The following is a 19,573-nucleotide window of genomic DNA, read 5'->3' as shown; positions in this document are numbered from 1 at the left end:
TGCTGTATTCCAAGTGTTTATTGGATTCTTTTTTGTCCTTTCAGTGCAGTTTGAGGGCTCTTTGGGGAAGCTTACTGTCTCCAGTGTGAATAATCCTCGGAAGATGATAGATGCTGTTGTGACATCTCGGAGTGAGGATGATGTAAGTGCAGCAAAAGAAGTGTTCATTTGTGGTAGTCATTGGAAAGTCTGTCCGCTGACTCTCCTACTTTCACACCCTCGGGGCCAGCTCACCCACAGACAGGGCCAGGCAAGGTGCTCAGACAAGGTGCAGTACCTGCTCTCCAGAGTGTTCTATTTGGTGAGGGACATGGGCAGTTCTCCCACTCTCTTGACCTCAGGGCCATCTCTACCACCTGTCATAGATGTTGAGGGACAAGGTCAGGGAAGAGAAGGGTCTCTCCCTTGTCCGTGCTACTGCCCAGCAGACAAGAGGCAGTCTCAGATCTCTCACACTCACATCCTTAGTGGCCTGCTCACCTGGCCAGCTCTACTGTGGGGTGTCCAGGTGAGGTGCAGGTCCCATTCTCTCAAGTGCCACAGCAATTGAGAGTCAGGACCAGTTCCCACAAGCCCTAGATGACAAGGCACGAGGGCATCTTTTTCTTGCCTGTGCCCCATGGCATACAAGTTGCAGGGCCAACTCTCTCACACACCCTCAGGGCCAGCTTGCCCATGATCGCATCACTAGGGTCAGTTCTACTCTCCTGTACCTTGCCTGCTCTCCTGAGTGCTACAGCGGGTGAGGGGCAGGGCCAATTCTCTTGCTCTCATGACCCTAGAGCTAGGTCTCCCACCTGTCACAGTTGGTGAAGGGTGTGGAAGGAGGAGAGTAATCTATCCCTCCATGTGTGGTAGGGTCTGCTCTCATGCCTCCAGGGCCAGTTCTACACAGCCTCCCAACCCATCCTTGTAGCAGCACAAGCCAAGACCCTACTGTGGTCTCAGGTGGCAACACCGGCTACTAACCTCAGGCTGTTCCTCACTACCCTCGACTCTCTAGTTCTGCCTGTCTTCACTGGGCCCACATCCCTCTGTTTATCTTTTCTTCCATTTCTCCACCACTACTTGCTCTTAGTGGTCTTTGAGGGTCTGGGATCATCTGAGGGGTGGTGTCAGAGTGCTGTGCCTCACTTGTGCATTATGGTGCCTGGCAGGGGTCCTTTTGGGCATGGTCTACACCTCCCAAGCCTGTGTAGCTCTGAACTGGTTGGTGTTCATCTCAAGTTAGCTCCCTGTCAGGGGCCCCATGATGCCAGTCTGGTAGTTGTTTCTGGCTCACTCCTGCTTGGGGCCAGAGTCCCAGACAGGGTTCTTCAAGTTTTTGGCTTGTTCCCCATCCTGGGAGTTCATCTGGGCTTGCCTGGCACCTGATTGGTAGTTGTCTCAAGTTAGCATCTTTTCAGGCTACTAATCATTCAGATAGTCATAGGTCAAAGCACTGAGCATAGACATAGACTTTCTCCTCTTTGCGCCTACTGACACACTGCAGGCACACAGCAGCCACATTTGTAGTGCTTCTAGGGGCAGAGTAAAATGTTCTAAAGAATTTTTCCTGAATAGTCTTTTTTTTTTTTTTTTTTTTTTTTTAAGGAAACAAAAGAAAAACAAGTTCGGGATAAGAGAAGAAAAACCCTTGTTATAATTGAGAAAGTAAGTTTTAGAATTTATTTCTATATTTAGTTTCAATTTAAAGGACTATCAAATATATGTGTACCCAAGAAGTAGAAGAATGATCAGTAAATCAGCATTTTCTTAATATTACATTTTATATATGGGCTGGCATGGTGCATGAAGGTCAGAGGGCAGCTTGTAGGGCTGGATTCTTGCCTTCTGCCATGTGGGTTTTGGGTCTCAAACTCAAGACTGGCTTGGGTGGGTAGGTGCTTTTTGCCTGCTCAGTCATCTCACTGGTCCCTGTTCTTTTATATTATGTAAGACTTGGCGTGTGGTAAGCTCTTGTTGTTTACCAGAGTATTTAGAAGTGATTGTGCTACATACCTTGCCTATGGGATCCTAGAAAGAACACTGCACTGGGGTTTTGTTCACTGCTCTTCAACTGATTACCTTTGAGCAGGACACCTTTTGTGACATATAAGTGTATGTGTGTGTAGGTGTTTACTCCAGCTTGTGTGGAAGTTAGATGATAACTTAAGGGAGGCAACATGTGCCTCCTTCCAACACAGAGATGAACTCAGGCTGTCAGACTGGACAGCAAGCACCTTTACCCATTGAGCAATTTCATCAATCCAGGTCATCTTAAGCCTAATTAAAAATAGGAATAAAAGTTTCTCATGAACTGATTTAGTTTTACATCATTTATTGGGTGAAATGAGATTATACATATAGACTGTCTATGAAGCATACACCATGTTCAAGACTGTAGAGCACAAGCTACAAACTGTCCCTTTTCTGAGTCTGTAACCTGAGGCTGAGTTATTTATACTTTTATGCTGTCCTCAGTTTCTTTGTGGAGACAACTATAGTAGTTTTGTTTTGGGGTTGAGTTTGCGATGAGTTGAATACCTGTGAAGTGCTTAGACTACTGGTGTCAGCCAGTAAAATTAACTTTTTACCTGGTTGGTGGTGATGCACAAAATCCCAGCATTCAGGAGGCAGAGACAGGAAGATCTCCTAGTTTAGCCCGATATACAGAACGAGTTAACAGGATAGCCAGGGCTACACAGAGTAACCCTGTCTCAAGAAACAAAACAAAAAGAAAATTTGCTTGACTAGGAATCCAGGGTGGTGGATTTTACTCACAGGGCAGTTTCTAAATGTGAGGACTACATAGTGAATTCCAGAAGGACTACAAAGTGAGACCCTATCTAAAGATTGCCAGGGCTAGAGAAGATGGTAAAATGTTTGTTTGAAGATCAGAGTTTACATCCTCTGCATTCACATAAATGCCAGGCAGGTATGGCAAGCCAATGCTGAGGAGGTAAGAGATTAGGATCCTTGGAGGAACCTGGCTAGATAGGTAAGCCTACTTGGCTACCTCTGGGTTCAGGTGGGAGGTGATGCCTCAATATAGAAAGTGCTGAAAGATGGAGGAAAACGGCCAGCAGTCAAGCCCTGGCATCTCCACACTCTCAGACATCCTCATCACTGGAAGGTGGCAGTGTTATAGTAAGTTGGGTATTTCAGCCTAACATTGCTGCTAAAAGCTGGGCAGTGGTGGCGCACACCTTTAATCCCAGCACTTGGGAGCCAGAGGCAGACGGATTTCTGAGTTCAAGGCCAGCCTGATCCACAGAGTGAGTTCCAGGACAGCCAGGGCTACACAGAGAAACCCTGTCTCAAAAACAAACAAAACATTGCTGCTAGAGATTTTGGGAAGCATAATTACTTCACTATTTTATTATTTGACTAGCAGTCCAAGAGAGAGAAAGGATGGTGGTTAAAGGATTATATCACCATGTTCCCCTACATTTAAAGGAGCACCTTTTTAAAAATCCCTTTTGTTTAAATTACATGCTGGTACTTATTACTAGTTAGTCCTAAACTGTGAAGACATTTATCTAATACTCTGGTCCTAACCTGCCATGTTGTGGCCTATTCTGTCTCCTAGACCTATAGTTTACTCCTTGATGTGGAGGATTATGAAAGGCGCTATCTCCTAAGTCTAGAAGAAGAGCGGCCTGCCCTGATGGATGAAAGAAAGCACAAAATTTGTAGCATGTATGACAACCTGAGGGGCAAATTGCCTGGACAAGAGAGGTAATTATTGTGCTTTTAGAGGAGATGGGAGATTCCCTCCATTGCCAAACTAAACTCCACATACTTGGGATTATGATATACTCTGTCCAACTATTTATAAGCTTAGCATCTATCTTGGGTTTTGTTGTCTTTGTTTTGAGAGAGTCGCATTGTGTGTCCCTGCCTGTCTTTAGTTTCACAGAGATCCAGTTGCCTTCCAAACGCTGCTATTAAAGGTGTAGACCTTTGGTTAATTGTTTTACAACCTCTTGGAATGTGCTCTGAGTAGGAGAAAGTCTGGTTACCATCTAAAAGCAATTAACTGGTGACACTTGGGAGATTGGCACAGAGTTCTCATTGCAGCTTTGATTATCAGAAAAGGACCTAATAGCAGTCCCATTAATAAAAGAGCTTAATAATCACAGATAGAATTTTAGGAATTCTTATAGGATCATCACTAAGACTTAAGTCATCTATTTGTCTATATAACATCACTACAAGCTGGTACATCTTCATGGATCTGCAGAGGTCTGTTCCAAAGGGGTGTGCCACTACTTAGTGATTGTTATATATGTTTAATAACAACAGGAAAAGCATATTAATAGAAGAATCTTTCCTAAAATGAGTCTCTCACAGCCTTGCTTAATGAGGGCTCATTAAGCCCTGTCGCAGATTATAATAATCCGAGGCAGCTTCAGGATGATCACCTGTTATTATTAGTTATTAGCTCGTCCCATTATGGCTCCTGACAGAAGTGTTAACTCTTTCTGTGTCATCTTTCTCCTGCTCATTGTCTGAAGCAAACCTAATTGTGATGTTTGATAAATCCCAGATACTAAATGTAAGAAGACAATGTCTGCTAATGGCTCCTTTCTCTTTACTCAGGGTCTCCTCAGCCACAAGTTACACAAACATAGAATAGACTTCTTTTCAACACACCCTTTGTAGTTTCGGTCTGATAAACGTGATTTATCCCTATATAGACATGTAATGAAACCATTAAATGCATTTAGTTGAAGAATATTGACATGGAAAAGTATTGAAGAGGTTGAAGTGCTCACAATAGAAAACTTGTCTAGCATACAGGAGGCTCTGGACTCAATTCCCATTCTGTGGGGGCAAAAAGTAAATTACAAAGCTATGTAAATTCTATGTGCCCTAATAACACTTACAGGTTAACCCTGAAAAATATTTAATTTTTACTTAAATCAAATTTGATCACACTTTATAATATGGGCAATGATTTTCTATATTTGTAAAACTTTCTACTTTTTATTGTAAAAAGTAAAAATTGTTTGGAATTAGAAAGTCACCTTCCATTTTGGTAGTACAAATGATCATAAAGATAAGTGTTGCGTAATTTTTAAAAATGTGGGTTTTCTGTATGCCTTTATTGACACTAGATGGCATTCTTTTTGCAGGCCAAGTGATGACCACTTTGTACAGATCATGTGTATCCGAAAAGGGAAGAGAATGGTTGCCCGCATTCTCCCTTTCCTCTCCACAGAGCAAGCAGCTGACATTCTCATGGCAACTGCCAGGAACCTCCCTTTCCTTATCAAGAAGGACGCCCAAGATGAGGTACCCCATGGAGGGCATGTGGATGTCAGATATGTCAAATATCCCTCTTTGCTCTGTTGTCAGTAACTTCACATTAGCCTGGAGGTTTAGTTGAATGGTGCCCCACAGGATAAATCTTTTTTGGGGGGCAGGGGGTTCGAGACAGGGTTTCTCTGTGTAGCCCTGGCAGTCCTGGAACTCACTCTGTAAACCAGGCTGGCCTCAAACTCAAAAATTCACCTGCCTCTGCCTCCCAAGTGCTGAGATTAAAGGCGTGCGCCACAGGGGCCAGCTGATAATTCTTGATTAAAAGATCTCTGTTTAGCCGGGCTTGGTGGCGCACGCCTTTAATCCCAGCACTCGGGAGGCAGAGGCAGGCGGATTGCTGAGTTCGAGGCCAGCCTGGTCTACAAAGTGAGTTCCAGGACAGCCAGGGTGATACAGAGAAACCCTGTTTCGAAAAACCAAAAAAAAAAAAAAAAAAAAAAAAAGATCTCTGTTTATCCTTGTAACAGCTCTTGGAAGATTAGCTAAATTTCTTGTACTTTTTCAAGTTCAAGGCAAGAAACTGGTAAAAGAATAATTAGTGGGCTGTTGAGATGGCTCAGCGGGTAAGAACACTGACTGCTCTTCCAAAGGTCCTGAGTTCAAATCCCAGCAACCACATGGTGGCTCAAAACCATACGAAAAGAGATCTGACGCCCTCTTCTGGAGTGTCTGAAGACAGCTACAGTGTACTTACATATAATAAATAAATAAATAAATCTTTTTTAAAAAAAGAGAATAATTAGTATTAGTACATATAGGATTCAGAATGAGATACCTATGAGGAAATTAATTGTAGTTGATTAAAAATTTAGAAGTAATCACTTGAGTACATGCCTATGTACTTCAATACATGAAAGAGGTAGACATTACTACTGTAGCCTTTGAGATTTTAGTATTTACAGAAAGGAATGAAAGGTTTAAATCTCATCAGAAGAATGCAACATACACACTTTTTAAAATACATTAGTTTTTTTAGTTTTACTTATGAGTAGTTTGCTTGCCTGTATGTATGTGCACTGTGTGCATGGTTAGTGTCCATGGAGGTCAGAACAGGGCATTAGATCCCTACAATTGGAGTTAAGGCTTGTGAGCCTCCAAGTGGGTGCTGGGAATTGGATTTGGGGTCCTCTGTAAAAGCAACAAGCACTCTAAATAGTTGAACCACCGTCTCTCCAGCCTTCAAACTAGTACATTTTTAAGAGACTCCAAGAATGAAAAATGGAGTGTAGGAAAATTTAAAGATTCAAGATTTATCCTAAAGAATAAAAGACCAGAATAAAAAGGCACACCTATTTTAGAGCATAAATGACAAAGGAAGTCAGTGGAGCAGTGGGCACTTTGTCAGTTATGATCTCATGGGAACCCAGTAATGGAAGCAAGTGTGGGAGAACCTCAGTCGTTTGGTGAATACTCACTGAATACTACATTCCAGGCACCATTTTACATCATAGAACTAAAGCTAGGAGTACAAAAAAGATCTTCATGGGGCTTACTTGCTAGTTAAAAGCACTTAGTTAACTCTATAGAAAAGTTCTGTGGTAACTTATGCCTGATTTCCCCGCACTATGGTGACTAAGACAGGAAGATTGCTGTAAGTTTGATACCAGTCTAAAAATATGTTTGTTGTTCATTCTCTTCCTCCCTCTCCTGTATATGTATAAATATTCATGTATACATGCATGTGCTGAGTTTTTAACCTATGTGAATTAAAAAGTAATAAATGATGTTTCTGGAATCCATTTTCTTGAAGTAATAAGTGGTTCCAGGCATTCTCATGGGAGTACAGATAATGCTGGTCTTACAACAGAGGCAAGAGAACTACCAGGTTACTGGGGATGTACAAACCAATTTGAGGGGACTCCTATTTGCCAGAAGTGACATATTTAACATCAGAAAGAAAAATTACAGCAGTAGAGTGAGTTAGATTTTATTTAATGAGTTCATACTGATACCAAAAACATATCAATTATGTGCAGTGAGTGCTAGGTCAGTAACTCATCCCAAAACTTAACAAGAAAGAATCAAATATTTATCCTTCTTTTCCATTACAACAAATGTCCGTGCACACAGCAATAGACTGATTTTGTATCTGGCAAGCAGCCTGCTGGCCACACCCACTGGTGGAAGGTGAGTGAGGAATGGTTTGCAGGGTGTAACGCTCTTGTTTCTGTTTTGTAGGTGCTGCCATGCTTACTGAGTCCCTTCTCTCTCCTCCTCTATCATCTTCCTTCAGTGACTGTCACCAGCCTTCTGCAACAGCTAATGAACCTACCTCAGAGTGCAAGTGCACCAGCGCCCTCCAACTCTCACCTCACTGCTGTGCTCCAGAACAAGGTGCGCCTGTGTGCCTGTCAGTCTCTGTCCTTGGAAACTTACCACTACTGTAGCTTTCTTCCACTCAAGAACTACATATCAAGGCTAGAACACAAACAGTGGTTTGGAAAAATTAGTTTCTGGTGACATTTGAAGCGTCGAGTATTAAGTCTTCTACAGTTATTCCTGTCATATTTAGCAGTAGATTCCTCTTCTCAGAAGATTCTTGCTTCAAAGCTGTTGTGAAAGTTAAACTGGCTTGGCATGAGGAACATAGCTGGGTGTGGATGAGTAAGGTGTAGATTAGGTGCCTATCCTGTTTTATTAGGACATTTCCCAGGAATTGTAACAAGCTTCTCCTGAGTAGCAGTGGCCAGGACATGGCATGCCTGACTACAGGGAAGCTACAAGCACCTTCCAGTTGATGTCATCTTAAAGATGTAAAGACTGAGACAAAACTTGGTGCACTTGTGTTTAATCTCAGCACTCAGGAGGAAGGCTGGAATATAAATCTCCGTAAGTTTAAGGCCAGTCTAGTGTACATACCCAGTTTCAGTACAAAACAAACAAAAACCTCTGTCTGTATGCATGTCTGTGTGAGGGTGTCATATTTTGGAGGTATAGACAGTTGTGAGCTGCCATATGGGTGCTGGCAATTGAACTTGGGTCCTCTGGAAGAGCAGTCAGTGCTCTAAACCACTGAGCCATCTCTTCAGCCCCTGGTTTTCTGGTGTATGTTGTGCAAGTAATGATGCAGGCTTGTCATAGTGTTTAGATGGTGCCTGCTATGTAGTAGGTACTTGTTTAGAGCCATGGTATACAATGGGGGTCAAGTCTCAGCTCCCCTTTCTCCTTTGACCTACCGACAATAACAAAGTATCTGAGGCAGTAGAGGATACCAGTATCCCTCAGGACATATAGTGGCCAGCCGTGCTTTTCCTGTTATTTAATCTCTGTTTTAATTTTGATAAGAGCAGTAGAAAACCAAGAAGGCATACAATATCCTGAGTCTGGTGAAAATTTGCCTACATATATTATGCAGGGAAATTTTGTGGAAAAGAAACATTATCCTTTGTAATACGAGCACAGCAAAGTAGAATGAAATCCCAGAGAGAGCACTACCACCATCACATTTAACCTAGTGCTGTTGGCATTTTCATTCCACGCCCTTTCAGAGGTCATGTTGCTGATTTTTAGGTTTCTATTAATACCCTTTGTAAGTTTGTAGATTTCAGCTAAGAGAATACTCTGTGCATACACCTGCACTTTGGAATGATGTGCATATAGAGGCTATACAGTCAGAGGTTGGCATCGGGTGACTTTCCTTGATTATTCCCCATCTTTGCTTTTTTTTTTTTTAATTTTTAATATTTTTTTATTATGTATTTTCCTCAATTACATTTCCAATGCTATCCCAAAGGTCCCCCATACCCCCCCCCCCTTCCCTACCTACCCATTCCCATTCTTTTGGCCCTGGCATTCCCCTGTATTGGGGCATATAAAGTTTGCAAGTCCAATGGGCCTCTCTTTCCAGTGATGGCCGACTAGGCCATCTTTTGATACATATGCAGCTAGAGACAAGAGCTCCGGGGTACTGGTTAGTTCATCATGTTGTTCCCCCTATAGGGTTGCAGATCCCTTTAACTCCTTGGGTACTTTCTCTAGCTTCTTCATTGGGAGCCCTGTGATCCATCCAATAGCTTACTGTGAGCATCCACTTCTGTGTTTGCTAGGCCCCGGCATAGTCTCACAAGAGACAGCTATATCTGGGACCTTTCAGCAAAATCTTGCTAGTGTATGCAATGGTGTCAGCGTTTGGAAGCTGATTATGGGATGGATCCCTGGATATGGCAGTCTCTAGATGGTCCATCCTTTCATCACAGCTCCAAACTTTGTCTCTGTAACTCCTTCCATGGGTGTTTTGTTCCCATTTCTAAGAAGGGGCATAGTGTCCACACTTTGGTCTTCATTCTTCTTGAGTTTCATGCGTTTTGCAAATTGTATCTTGTATCTTGGGTATCCTAAGTTTTGGGCTAATATCCACTTATCAGTGAATACATATTGTGTGAGTTCCTTTGTGATTGTGTTACCTCACTCAAGATGATGCCCTCCAGGTCCATCCATTTGGCTAGGAATTTCATAAATTCATTCTTTTTAATAGCTGAGTAGTACTCCATTGTGTAAATGTACCATAATTTCTGTATCCATTCCTCTGTTGAGGGGCATCTGGGTTCTTTCCAGCTTCTGGCTATTATAAATAAGGCTGCTATGAACATAGTGGAGCATGTGTCCTTCTTACCGGTTGGGACATCATCTGGATATATGCCCAGGAGAGGTATTGCTGGATCCTCCAGTAGTACTATGTCCAATATTCTGAAGAACTGCAAGACTGATTTCCAGAGTGGTTGTACAAGCTTGCAATCCCACCAACAATGGAGGAGTGTTCCTCTTTCTCCACATCCTCACCAGCATCTGCTGTCACCTGAATTTTTGATCTTAGCCATTCTGACTGGTGTGAGGTGGAATCTCAGGGTTGTTTTGATTTGCATTTCCCTGATGATTAAGGATGTTGAACATTTTTTCAGGTGCTTCTCTGCCATTCGGTATTCCTCAGGTGAGAATTCTTTGTTCAGTTCTGAGCCCCATTTTTTAATGGGGTTATTTGATTTTCTGGAGTCCACCTTCTTGAGTTCTTTATATATATTGGATATTAGTCCCCTATCTGATTTAGGATAGGTAAAGATCCTTTCCCAATCTGTTGGTGACTTGATGGTGTCTTTTGCCTTGCAGAAGCTTTGCAACTTTATGAGGTCCCATTTGTCAATTCTCGATCTTACAGCACAAGCCATTGCTGTTCTATTCAGGAATTTTTTCCCCTGTATCCATATCTTAGAGACTTTTCCCTACTTTCTCCTCAATAAGTTTCTCTGTCTCTGGTTTTATGTCGAGTTCCTTAATCCACTTAGATTTGACCTTAGTACAAGGAGATAGGAATGGATCGATTCACATTCTTCTACATGATAACAACCAGTTTTGCCAGCACCGTTTGTTGAAAATGCTGTCTTTTTTCCATTGGGTGGTTTGAGCTCCCTTGTCAAAGATCAAGTGACCATAGGTGTGTGGGTTCATCTCTGGGTCTTCAATTCTGTTCCATTGGTCTACTTGTCTGTCGCTATACCAGTACCATACAGTTTTTATCACAATTGCTTTGTAGTACAACTTTAGGTCAGGCATGGTGATTCCACCAGAGGTTCTTTTATCCTTGAGAAGAGTTTTTGCTATCCTAGGCTTTTTGTTATTCCAGATGAATTTGCAGATTGCACTTTCTAATTCGTTGAAGAATTGAGTTGGAATTTTGATGGGGATTGCATTGAATCTGTAGATTGCTTTTGGCAAGATAGCCATTTTTACAATGTTGATCCTGCCAATCCATGAGCATGGGAGCTCTTTCCATCTTCTGAGATCTTCTATAATTTCTTTCTTCAGAGACTTGAAGTTTTTATTATACAGATCTTTCACTTCCTTAGTTAGAGTCATGCCAAGATATTTTATATTATTTGTGACTATTGAGAAGGGTGTTGTTTCCCTAATTTCTTTCTCAGCCTGTTTATTCTTTGTGTAGAGAAAGGCCATTGATTTGTTTGAGTTAATTTTATATCCAGCTATTTCACCGAAGCTGTTTATCAGGTTTAGTAGTTCTCTGGTGGAATTTTTAGGGTCACTTATATATACTATCATATCATCTGCAAAAAGTGATATTTTGACTTCATCTTTTCCAATTTGTATCCCTTTGATCTCCTTTTGTTGTCGAATTGCTCTGGCTAGGACTTCAAGTACAATGTTGAATAGGTATGGAGAAAGTGGACAGCCTTGTCTAGTCCCTGATTTTAGAGGGATTGCTTCAAGCTTCTCACCATTTACTTTGATGTTGGCTACTGGTTTGCTGTAGATTGCTTTTATCATGGTTAGGTATGGGCCTTGAATTCCTGATCTTTCCAAGACTTTTATCATGAATGGGTGTTGGATTTTGTCACATGCTTTCTCCCCATCTAACGAGATGATCTTGTGGTTTTTGTCTTTGAGTTTGTTTATGTACTGGATTACTTTGATAGATATATTGAACCATCCCTGCATCCCTGGGATGAAACCTACTTGGTCAGGATGGATTATTGTTTTGATGTGTTCTTGGATTCGGTTAGTGAGAACTTTATTGAGGATTTTTGCATCAATATTCATAAGGGATATTGGTCTGAAGTTCTCTATCTTTGTGGGGTCCTTTTGTGGTTTAGGTATCAGAGTAATTGTGGCTTCATAGAATGAGTTGGGTAGAGTACCTTCTGTTTCTATTTTGTGGAATAGTGTCTGAAGAACTGGGATTAGATGTTCTTTGAAGGTCTGATAGAACTCTGCACTAAACCCATCTGGTCCTGGGCTATTTTTGGTTGGGAGACTATTAATAACTGCTTCTATTTCTTTAGGGGATATAGGGCTGTTTAGATCATTAACCTGATCTTGATTCAACTTTGGTACCTGGTATCTGTCTAGAAACTTCTCCATTTCATCCAGGTTCTCCAGTTTTGTTGAGTATAGCCTTTTGTAGAAGGATCTGATGGTGTTTTGGATGTCTTCAGGATCTGTTATGTCTCCTTTTTCATTTCTGATTTTGTTAATTAGAATGCTTTCCCTGTGCCCTCTAGTGAGTCTGGCTAAGAGTTTACCTATCTTGTTGATTTTCTCAAAGAACCAGCTCCTTGATTGGTTGATTCTTTGAATAGTTCTTGTTTCCACTTGGTTGATTTCGCCCAAGTTTCATTATTTCCTGCTGTCTACTCCTCTTGGGTGAATTTGCTTCCTTTTGTTCTAGTGCTTTTAGGTGTGTTGTCAAGCTGCTAATGTGTGCTCTCTCTAGTTTCCTTTTGGAGGCACTCAGAGCTATGAGTTTTCCTCTTAGAAATGCTTTCATTGAGTCCCATAAGTTTGGGTATGTTGTGGCTTCATTTTCATTGAACTCTAAAAAGTCCTTAATTTCTTTCTTTATTCCTTCCTTGACCAAGGTATCATTGAGAAGAGTGTTGTTCAGTTTCCACGTGAATGTTGGCTTTCTATTATTTATTTTGTTATTGAAGATCAGCCTTAGTCCATGGTGATCTGATAGGATGCATGGGACAATTTCAATATTTTTGTATCTGTTGAGGCCTGTTTTGTGACCAATTATGTGGTCAATTTTGGAGAAGTTACCATGAGGTGCTGAGAAGAAGGTATATCCTTTTGTTTTAGGATAGAATGTTCTGTAGATATCTGCCAGATCCATTTGATTCATAACTTCTGTTAGTTTCACTGTGTCCCTGTTTAGTTTCTGTTTCCATGATCTGTCCATTGGTGAAAGTGGTGTGTTGAAGTCTCCCACTATTATTGTGTGAGGTGCAATATGTGCTTTGAGCTTTACTAAAGTTTCTTTAACGAATGTGGCTGCCTTTGTATTTGGAGCATAGATATTCAGAATTGATAGTTCCTCTTGGAGGATTTTACCTTTGATGAGTATGAAGTGCCCCTCCCTGTCTTTTTTGATGACTTTGGGTTGGAAGTCAATCTTATCAGATATTAGGATGGCTACTCCAGCTTGTTTCTTCATACCATTTGCTTGGAAAATTGTTTTCCAGCCTTTCATTTTGAGGTAGTGTCTATCTTTTTCTCTGAGATGAGTTTCCTGTAAGCAGCAAAATGTTGAGTCTTGTTTGTGTAGCCAGTTTGTTAGTCTATGTCTTTTTATTGGGGAGTTGAGTCCATTGATATTAAGAGATATTAAGGAAAAGTAATTGTTGCTTCCTGTTATTTTTTTATTGTTGAAGTTGGCATTCTGTTCTTGTGGCAGTCTTCTTTTAGGTTTGTTGAGGGATTACCTTCTTGTTTTTTCTAGGGCGTGGTTCCCGTCCTTGTATTGGTTTTTTTCTGTTATTATCCTTTGAAGGGCTGGATTCGTGGAAAGATAATGTGTGAATTTGGTTTTGTTGTGGAATACTTTGGTTTCTCCATCTATGTTAATTGAGAGTTTGGCTGGGTATAGTAGCCTGGGCTGGAATTTGTGTTCTTTTAGTGTCTGTATAACATCTGTCCAGGATCTTCTGGCTTTCATAGTCTCTGGTGAAAAATCTGGTGTAATTCTGATAGGCTTGCCTTTATATGTTACTTGGCCTTTTTCTCTTACTGCTTTTAGTATTCTATCTTTATTTAGTGCATTTGTTGTTCTGATTATTATGTGTCGGGAGGTATTTCTTTTCTGGTCCAGTCTATTTGGAGTTCTGTAGGCTTCTTGTATGTTCATGGGCATCTCTTTCTTTAGATTTGGGAAGTTTTCTTCTATAATTTTGTTGAAGATGTTTGCTGGTCCTTTGAGTTGAAAATCTTCATTCTCATCCACTCCTATTATCCGTAGGTTTGGTCTTCTCATTGTGTCCTGGATTTCCTGGATGTTTTGAGTTAGGATCTTTTTGCATTTTCCATTTTTTTTTATTGTTGTGCCGATGTTCTCTATGGAATCTTCTGCACCTGAGATTCTCTCTTCCATCTCTTGTATTCTGTTGCTGATGCTCGCGTCTATGGTTCCAGATTTCTTTCCTAGGGTTTCTATCTCCAGTGTTGTCTCATTTTGGGTTTTCTTTATTGTGTCTACTTCCCTTTTTAGGTCTAGTATGGTTTTGTTCATTTCAATCACCTGTTTGGATGTGTTTTCCTGTTTTTCTTTAAGGACTTCTACCTGTTTGGTTGTCTTTTCCTGTTTTTCTTTAAGGACTTCTACCTGTTTGATTGTGTTATCCTGTTTTTCTTTAAGGACTTGTAACTCTTTAGCAATGTTCTCCTGTAATTCTTTAAGTGAGTTATTAAAGTCCTTCTTGATGTCCTCTACCATCATCATGAGATATGCTTTTAAATCCAGGTGTAGCTTTATGGGTGTGTTGGGGTGCCCTGGACTGGGCGAAGTGGGAGTGCTGGGTTCTGATGATGGTGAGTGGTCTTGGTTTCTGTTAGTAAGATTATTACGTTTACCTTTCCCTATCTGGTAATCTCTGTAGTTGTTATAGTTGACTCTGTTAAGAGATTGTTCTTCTGGTGGTTCTGATTAACATCTATCAGCATACCTGGGAGACAGGCTCTCTCCTCTGAGTTTCAGTGGTTAGAGCACTCTCTGCTGGCAAGCTCTCCTCTTACAGGGACGGTGCACAGATATCTGGTGTTTGGACCTCCTCCTGGCTGAAGAAGAAGGCCCAAAACAGGACCTTTCCCAGATGCTGTGTTGCTTTGGCAGGTCACAGAAGCTGTCAGCTTCTGTGGTGCACACTCTCACCTGTGCAGACTAAGTTCCTAAGTTCGGGGGAGTCCGGGAACCAAGATGGCGCTCCCTTCTCCTGAGGCAGAGGGCTCCCATCCCATCTTTGCTTTTTGAGATAAGTTCTCTGACTAAACTTGAAGCTCACTGATGTGGCTAGACAGGCTGGCCATGTACATTAGTGATTTGACAGGCTCCAGTTCCCAGAGGCGGAATCACAGGCACACACTACCATCCTCAGCTTTCTGTGATTTCTTGGGATTGAAGCTCAGGTCCTCACGCTTGCACGCAGGTACTTTACCAGTGGAGCTATTTTCCTAGCCTCGGGAGTATAAGTTTTTTAAAATTTCCTTTCAGCTTTGATTTTTTTTTCCCCTTTGTATATTTCTCTATATTTTTGTTGATTTGTTTTGTTTTGCTTTTGAGCCATTGTTGTGTATTCCAGGCTGCCCCCCAACCTCCTGTGTAGCCAAGGATGGCATTGAACTTTTAATTCTCCTGAATGCTGGGGTTATCGGTATGCACTGTCACAGCAGGTTTATATGGTGCTGGGAATCTAACCTTGCGCATGCTAGAAAAGAATGCCACCAACTGAGCTATAGCTCCAGGACCCGATGTAGCTCTTAATGCCTTTTCTTATTTATAAAATAACTTTACTTAATTTTCTTTCTTCTAATTTTCCATGAACTTTGACTTTTCTTCTTAATCTCTTGATTCTTTAAAAAAGAGAAAGACAAAATCGTTAGATTATCAGTGACTGGTGTGGAAAATATTTTCACAACAGGATAGGGTATACAGAAGTGGCTTTCTATGCTTGTCATTTGCTATGTGAGAAACAAAAATTTAGAGGAAAGACAACTTTAATTCCAGGCTTGCCTGACCTCTCCGCCTGGCTACACAAAGACTTTGGTATAGAGGCATTCCCACTCAGTGCCATGGTCCTATCAGCTGATGTGGAAGAGGCTTAGGTGCACCGTATTTGAGTTTTGCTGTTGTTGCTTTTAGATTTGTTTTATGTGTATGAGTGGATCTGTTTGTGTGCCTGCGTGTGCATCCTGTGAATGCCAGTGGCTGGTTGTGAACTATTATGTGGTTTCTGGGAAGTGAACTTTGATCCTCTTCAAGAACATGTGCTCTTAATTCCTGATCCATTTCTCCAGCCTTTTAGATATATTGTTAAGTTTTATTCCATCTGATTTCTGTTATAGTTTGGCTTGTCACTGCTCCTAATCCTACTAAGCCGTGGAGAAGACCTACAGAGTTCAGATCCTGCTATAGAATCAACGCAAAATAACCAGTGGTCAGTATTGATTGCTTATCTATTTTAATATTTAAAATTATCTTTGCTCTCCTTCTCTTTCCCTTCTACTTCTCATGCTGTTTTGGGTTTTCTCTTATAGGACAGAGGTTATGTTCATGGCAACCCGAGAACTTCTACGGATCCCCCAAGCTGCCCTGGCCAAACCAATCTCTATCCCTACAAATCTAGTGTCCCTTTTTTCTCGCTATGTTGACCGGCAGAAACTGAACTTGCTGGAAACAAAACTGCAGTAAGTTGTGAACACATTTACCTTGGTATCTCAGACATCACACCATGGGGAGGATGAAGTGGAATGAGAGTAAGAGATTGAGACATCCAGAGAGAGAGAGTGTGTATGTGCGCGCGCGCGCTCTAAAACAGATCACTGTATTGTGTACAACAATACCTCAGAAAACAACACAAGCTGAGAGGCATCTAAGGTCTTGTATTATGAGAATTCTTGTAAAGACCATAACTTGAATGCAAAAGATTGATCCTATTTTAACTTACTCATACAAACAAGTCGTCTTTCTCTTCATATCCTTAGGCTGGTTCAGGGGATACGGTAAAAGATCTCCAGAGTATCCTGTACCTCCTGTTGGCTGCCACCTGCACTGCTGCCATCACCAATGGAGTGTTTTTAATGAGGGAGGGGAGGTAGCTTATGACCCAAAGCAAAGTCTTGTGGGATCCATTCCTGTTTTCAGAAGTTAGCTCTGAATGCCAGGTAGTCCCGCTGCTCTGATACTTCTGCTGGGTGGTACTTCTGCTGGTTTCTTTTACCTTCTGCGTTACACTTTTGCATGTCCTACTTTTACTCAATTCTTCTCAATTTTGCATTTTCTTTGCCCTAGAGACACAAATATAATGTCCCTTTATCCCATCTCCACTATTACAATTCAAAGTAGGTTGTAGTATACCAAAGGACTCCTCCCCGCTTTGAAGTCTTTTTTTCATCTCCCCTTATTAATATGATTATAGGAGAGTCAAAATTAAGTAGAAGTCAAGATATAGGTAAATATATACACACCCCTACACAAACATTCGTATGGTCTCCAGAGGGTCCTTAAAGAATAAGTTTGTTTAAAAAATATTTAGTTAACATATACCTCTAAAAATAAACCAGCCGATATATTTTTAATCTGTTTCTGTTCCATCTTGTCATTTGGTGGATTCTACTATTTTAATATATAAATACAGGGTATACAGCACATTACATTAAATCAAACTTGTTAGTTGGCTGATGCCCAGCTCTAGGCTGAGAGGACTTTTGTTTCTCCTTACCTGTATTTCCTTTGTTCCTGACAACCATAATAGAAACAGCACACACACGGTTAAGCCTTTTCCTGTGATGACTACAGCGTGCTTGAGTCTGTCCCCTCAAGTGCATTCAAGAGTACCCAAGATGAGCCTCACGTAGAGCCTGCTTCTGCAGTGTAGCTTTTGTGCGCCTGCACTGTCTTCCTGACGTGACTTCTGTAAGCCATGCTTCTGCTCCTCTTCCCCATTTTCATTTAGTGTCTTGGGTAGAAAGCTCCAAATGTAGCCGTGGCTGCTCAGCTTGGGCTCTGCTCTTCACTCTCCTCTACCCTGCAGCAGAACTGCTGTCCTGGCTGCTAAGTCTCACCTGAGCCCCATCCACTGCAGCCAGCAGGGCCTGGGTGTGAATCTTAGGGACACTTCCCTTCCACTTACCTTTCTTCCCTTCAGCAGTCAGCCAGGATAAGGGACTCTGCTTCCTAGTGGTTACAGTTCTGAAAAAAATAAATTGAATTTATTTTATATTCCCTTCCTGATCCTACTTTCTGCTGTTCTCACCTTTTTGAATGTAGTCGGGGGACAGGCTATGATATTTAAAGAGAATAAACGTTTTGCACATACATGTATTGTATAACAGTAAAGCCCTCCGTTACAACCAGCTGTCTTTGTACTCATCTCCATTTCTTCTCATTTTGTGGCCTCAGGCTCCACCAGCTGCTCCCCAGTGACAGTCCCTAGCTTCCTTCTACCATCTACTGACTGTCTCCACTGAGCCTTTCCTACCTTCCCTTCACACCCGATCAAGTAAACACTTGATTTTTTTTTCTTCCTTATTGTGCTTTTTGTTCAGTTCTAATTAATAAAATAAAAATTTCTAAATTTACATTTTTATAGGGTATTGTAAATAAAACAAATTGTATACTTGAAAATGTGTGCTTTATACCTTTTTGTTTCTACATTTGTTTTTAATGTTTTCCATTATACTTGGATTCACTAGCAAAACTCTTGATGTTGGGGAATACCACTTTGCTCTGAATAAATTCACTATTTCTAGATAGATGTCCATCTCTTTTTGCTTTTAAGAGACTTAGGTAACTCCTTTAAGCATTTAGCTGCCCTCCTGGTTTGTATTTTTCTTAGCTCTAGCCTTGTAGCTTTGTTTATTCTTTAAAAAGCAAAAAGCATCTTGCTAGGCACACACCTATAATCCTAGCATGCAAGAGTGAAACATGAGAATCGTTCATTTTTACTTTTAAACTGAGCAAGAGTGAAGATTCAGCAAACTTGTCAAGAATGGAGGAGGTCAGAGAATGGAGAAATAATTTAGTGATTAAGGGCACTTGAAGTTCTTCAACAAGACTCAAGTTCAATCCCTAACACCCACGTTGGCAGCTCAGTCACCTATAACTCCAGTTCCTCAGGATCTGATGCCCTCTTCTAGTTTCTGTCGACACAAGGGCATGGTGCCAGAGTGCACATACAGACAAAGCACTCATATACATACATTTTTTTTTAAAGGGAGAACAGTGGGAAGAGAAGTTGGATCCAAGAGCCGAGTAATAGTATGGGGTTACTGTTAGAGTCGTATATAAAGAGAGATGGTTTGTTAACCTTAAAGTCTGTTAGGTGGCTGGTGGGAAATATCCACAAGGCTAGATTCAGAGTGTCCACTTAGAGGACCCGAAAGAACATACTATACCAACACTCCACAATTTAGAGACCTAGAAACTGAAGTTCTGGAGGAACCAGGACTTGCTTGAGGCCCTGGGTTGGGTAATGGTAAAATTCCAGGGAATGTTCTAGGTGCTTTAAAGGTTTAAAAAAAAAACTAGAAATAATGAATATAGGCAATAATTAGTTTTGTCTACAAATGTGCAACCACATGAGGGCCTGTTGCCTTCAGAAGCCAGAAAAGAATTCTAGATAATCTGGAAGTAGAATGTGGATGACATAGCCCCCTATTTGGGGGCTGTGAACTGAACCCAAGTCCTTGGCAAGAGCAAATACTGTTAGCCTCTGACCCATCTCTTAAGGCCTAGAAAAATGGCTACATGGGAGAATACAATTGA

General features: G+C 41.2%; 1 protein-coding gene and 1 non-coding gene across 3 annotated transcripts in view; one reads left to right on the top strand and one right to left on the bottom strand.

The window, feature by feature from the left end:
* The window catches only part of Patl1 (PAT1 homolog 1, processing body mRNA decay factor), a 38,326-nt gene extending 19,864 nt beyond the window's left edge, over nt 1–18,462 (top strand). Inside the window, exons 12-19 of one of the 2 annotated variants that reach the window (XM_021151752.3) lie at nt 45–142; nt 1,594–1,653; nt 3,572–3,720; nt 5,121–5,280; nt 7,486–7,641; nt 16,153–16,244; nt 16,345–16,494; nt 16,792–18,462. In XM_021151752.3, coding sequence (XP_021007411.1) covers nt 45–142; nt 1,594–1,653; nt 3,572–3,720; nt 5,121–5,280; nt 7,486–7,641; nt 16,153–16,244; nt 16,345–16,494; nt 16,792–16,813 — 887 coding nt within the window. In that variant the 3' untranslated portion in view covers nt 16,814–18,462. The remainder of the gene's footprint in view (nt 1–44; nt 143–1,593; nt 1,654–3,571; nt 3,721–5,120; nt 5,281–7,485; nt 7,642–16,152; nt 16,245–16,344; nt 16,495–16,791) is intronic. The other variant, XM_085834250.1, reaches the window with a different exon arrangement.
* Nucleotides 1,399–1,531, bottom strand: LOC115030060 (small nucleolar RNA SNORA17). Its single transcript, XR_003835648.1, has one exon. It is a non-coding gene; the product is annotated as a small nucleolar RNA SNORA17 (small nucleolar RNA).
* Nucleotides 18,463–19,573: the final 1,111 nt, after the last annotated feature.

Source organism: Mus caroli, unplaced genomic scaffold (genome assembly GCF_978045245.1).
Source record: "Mus caroli unplaced genomic scaffold, Mus_caroli_1 scaffold_20, whole genome shotgun sequence".
Classification (NCBI taxonomy): domain Eukaryota; kingdom Metazoa; phylum Chordata; class Mammalia; order Rodentia; family Muridae; genus Mus; species Mus caroli.
This window is presented reverse-complemented; position numbering and strand designations above follow the sequence as displayed.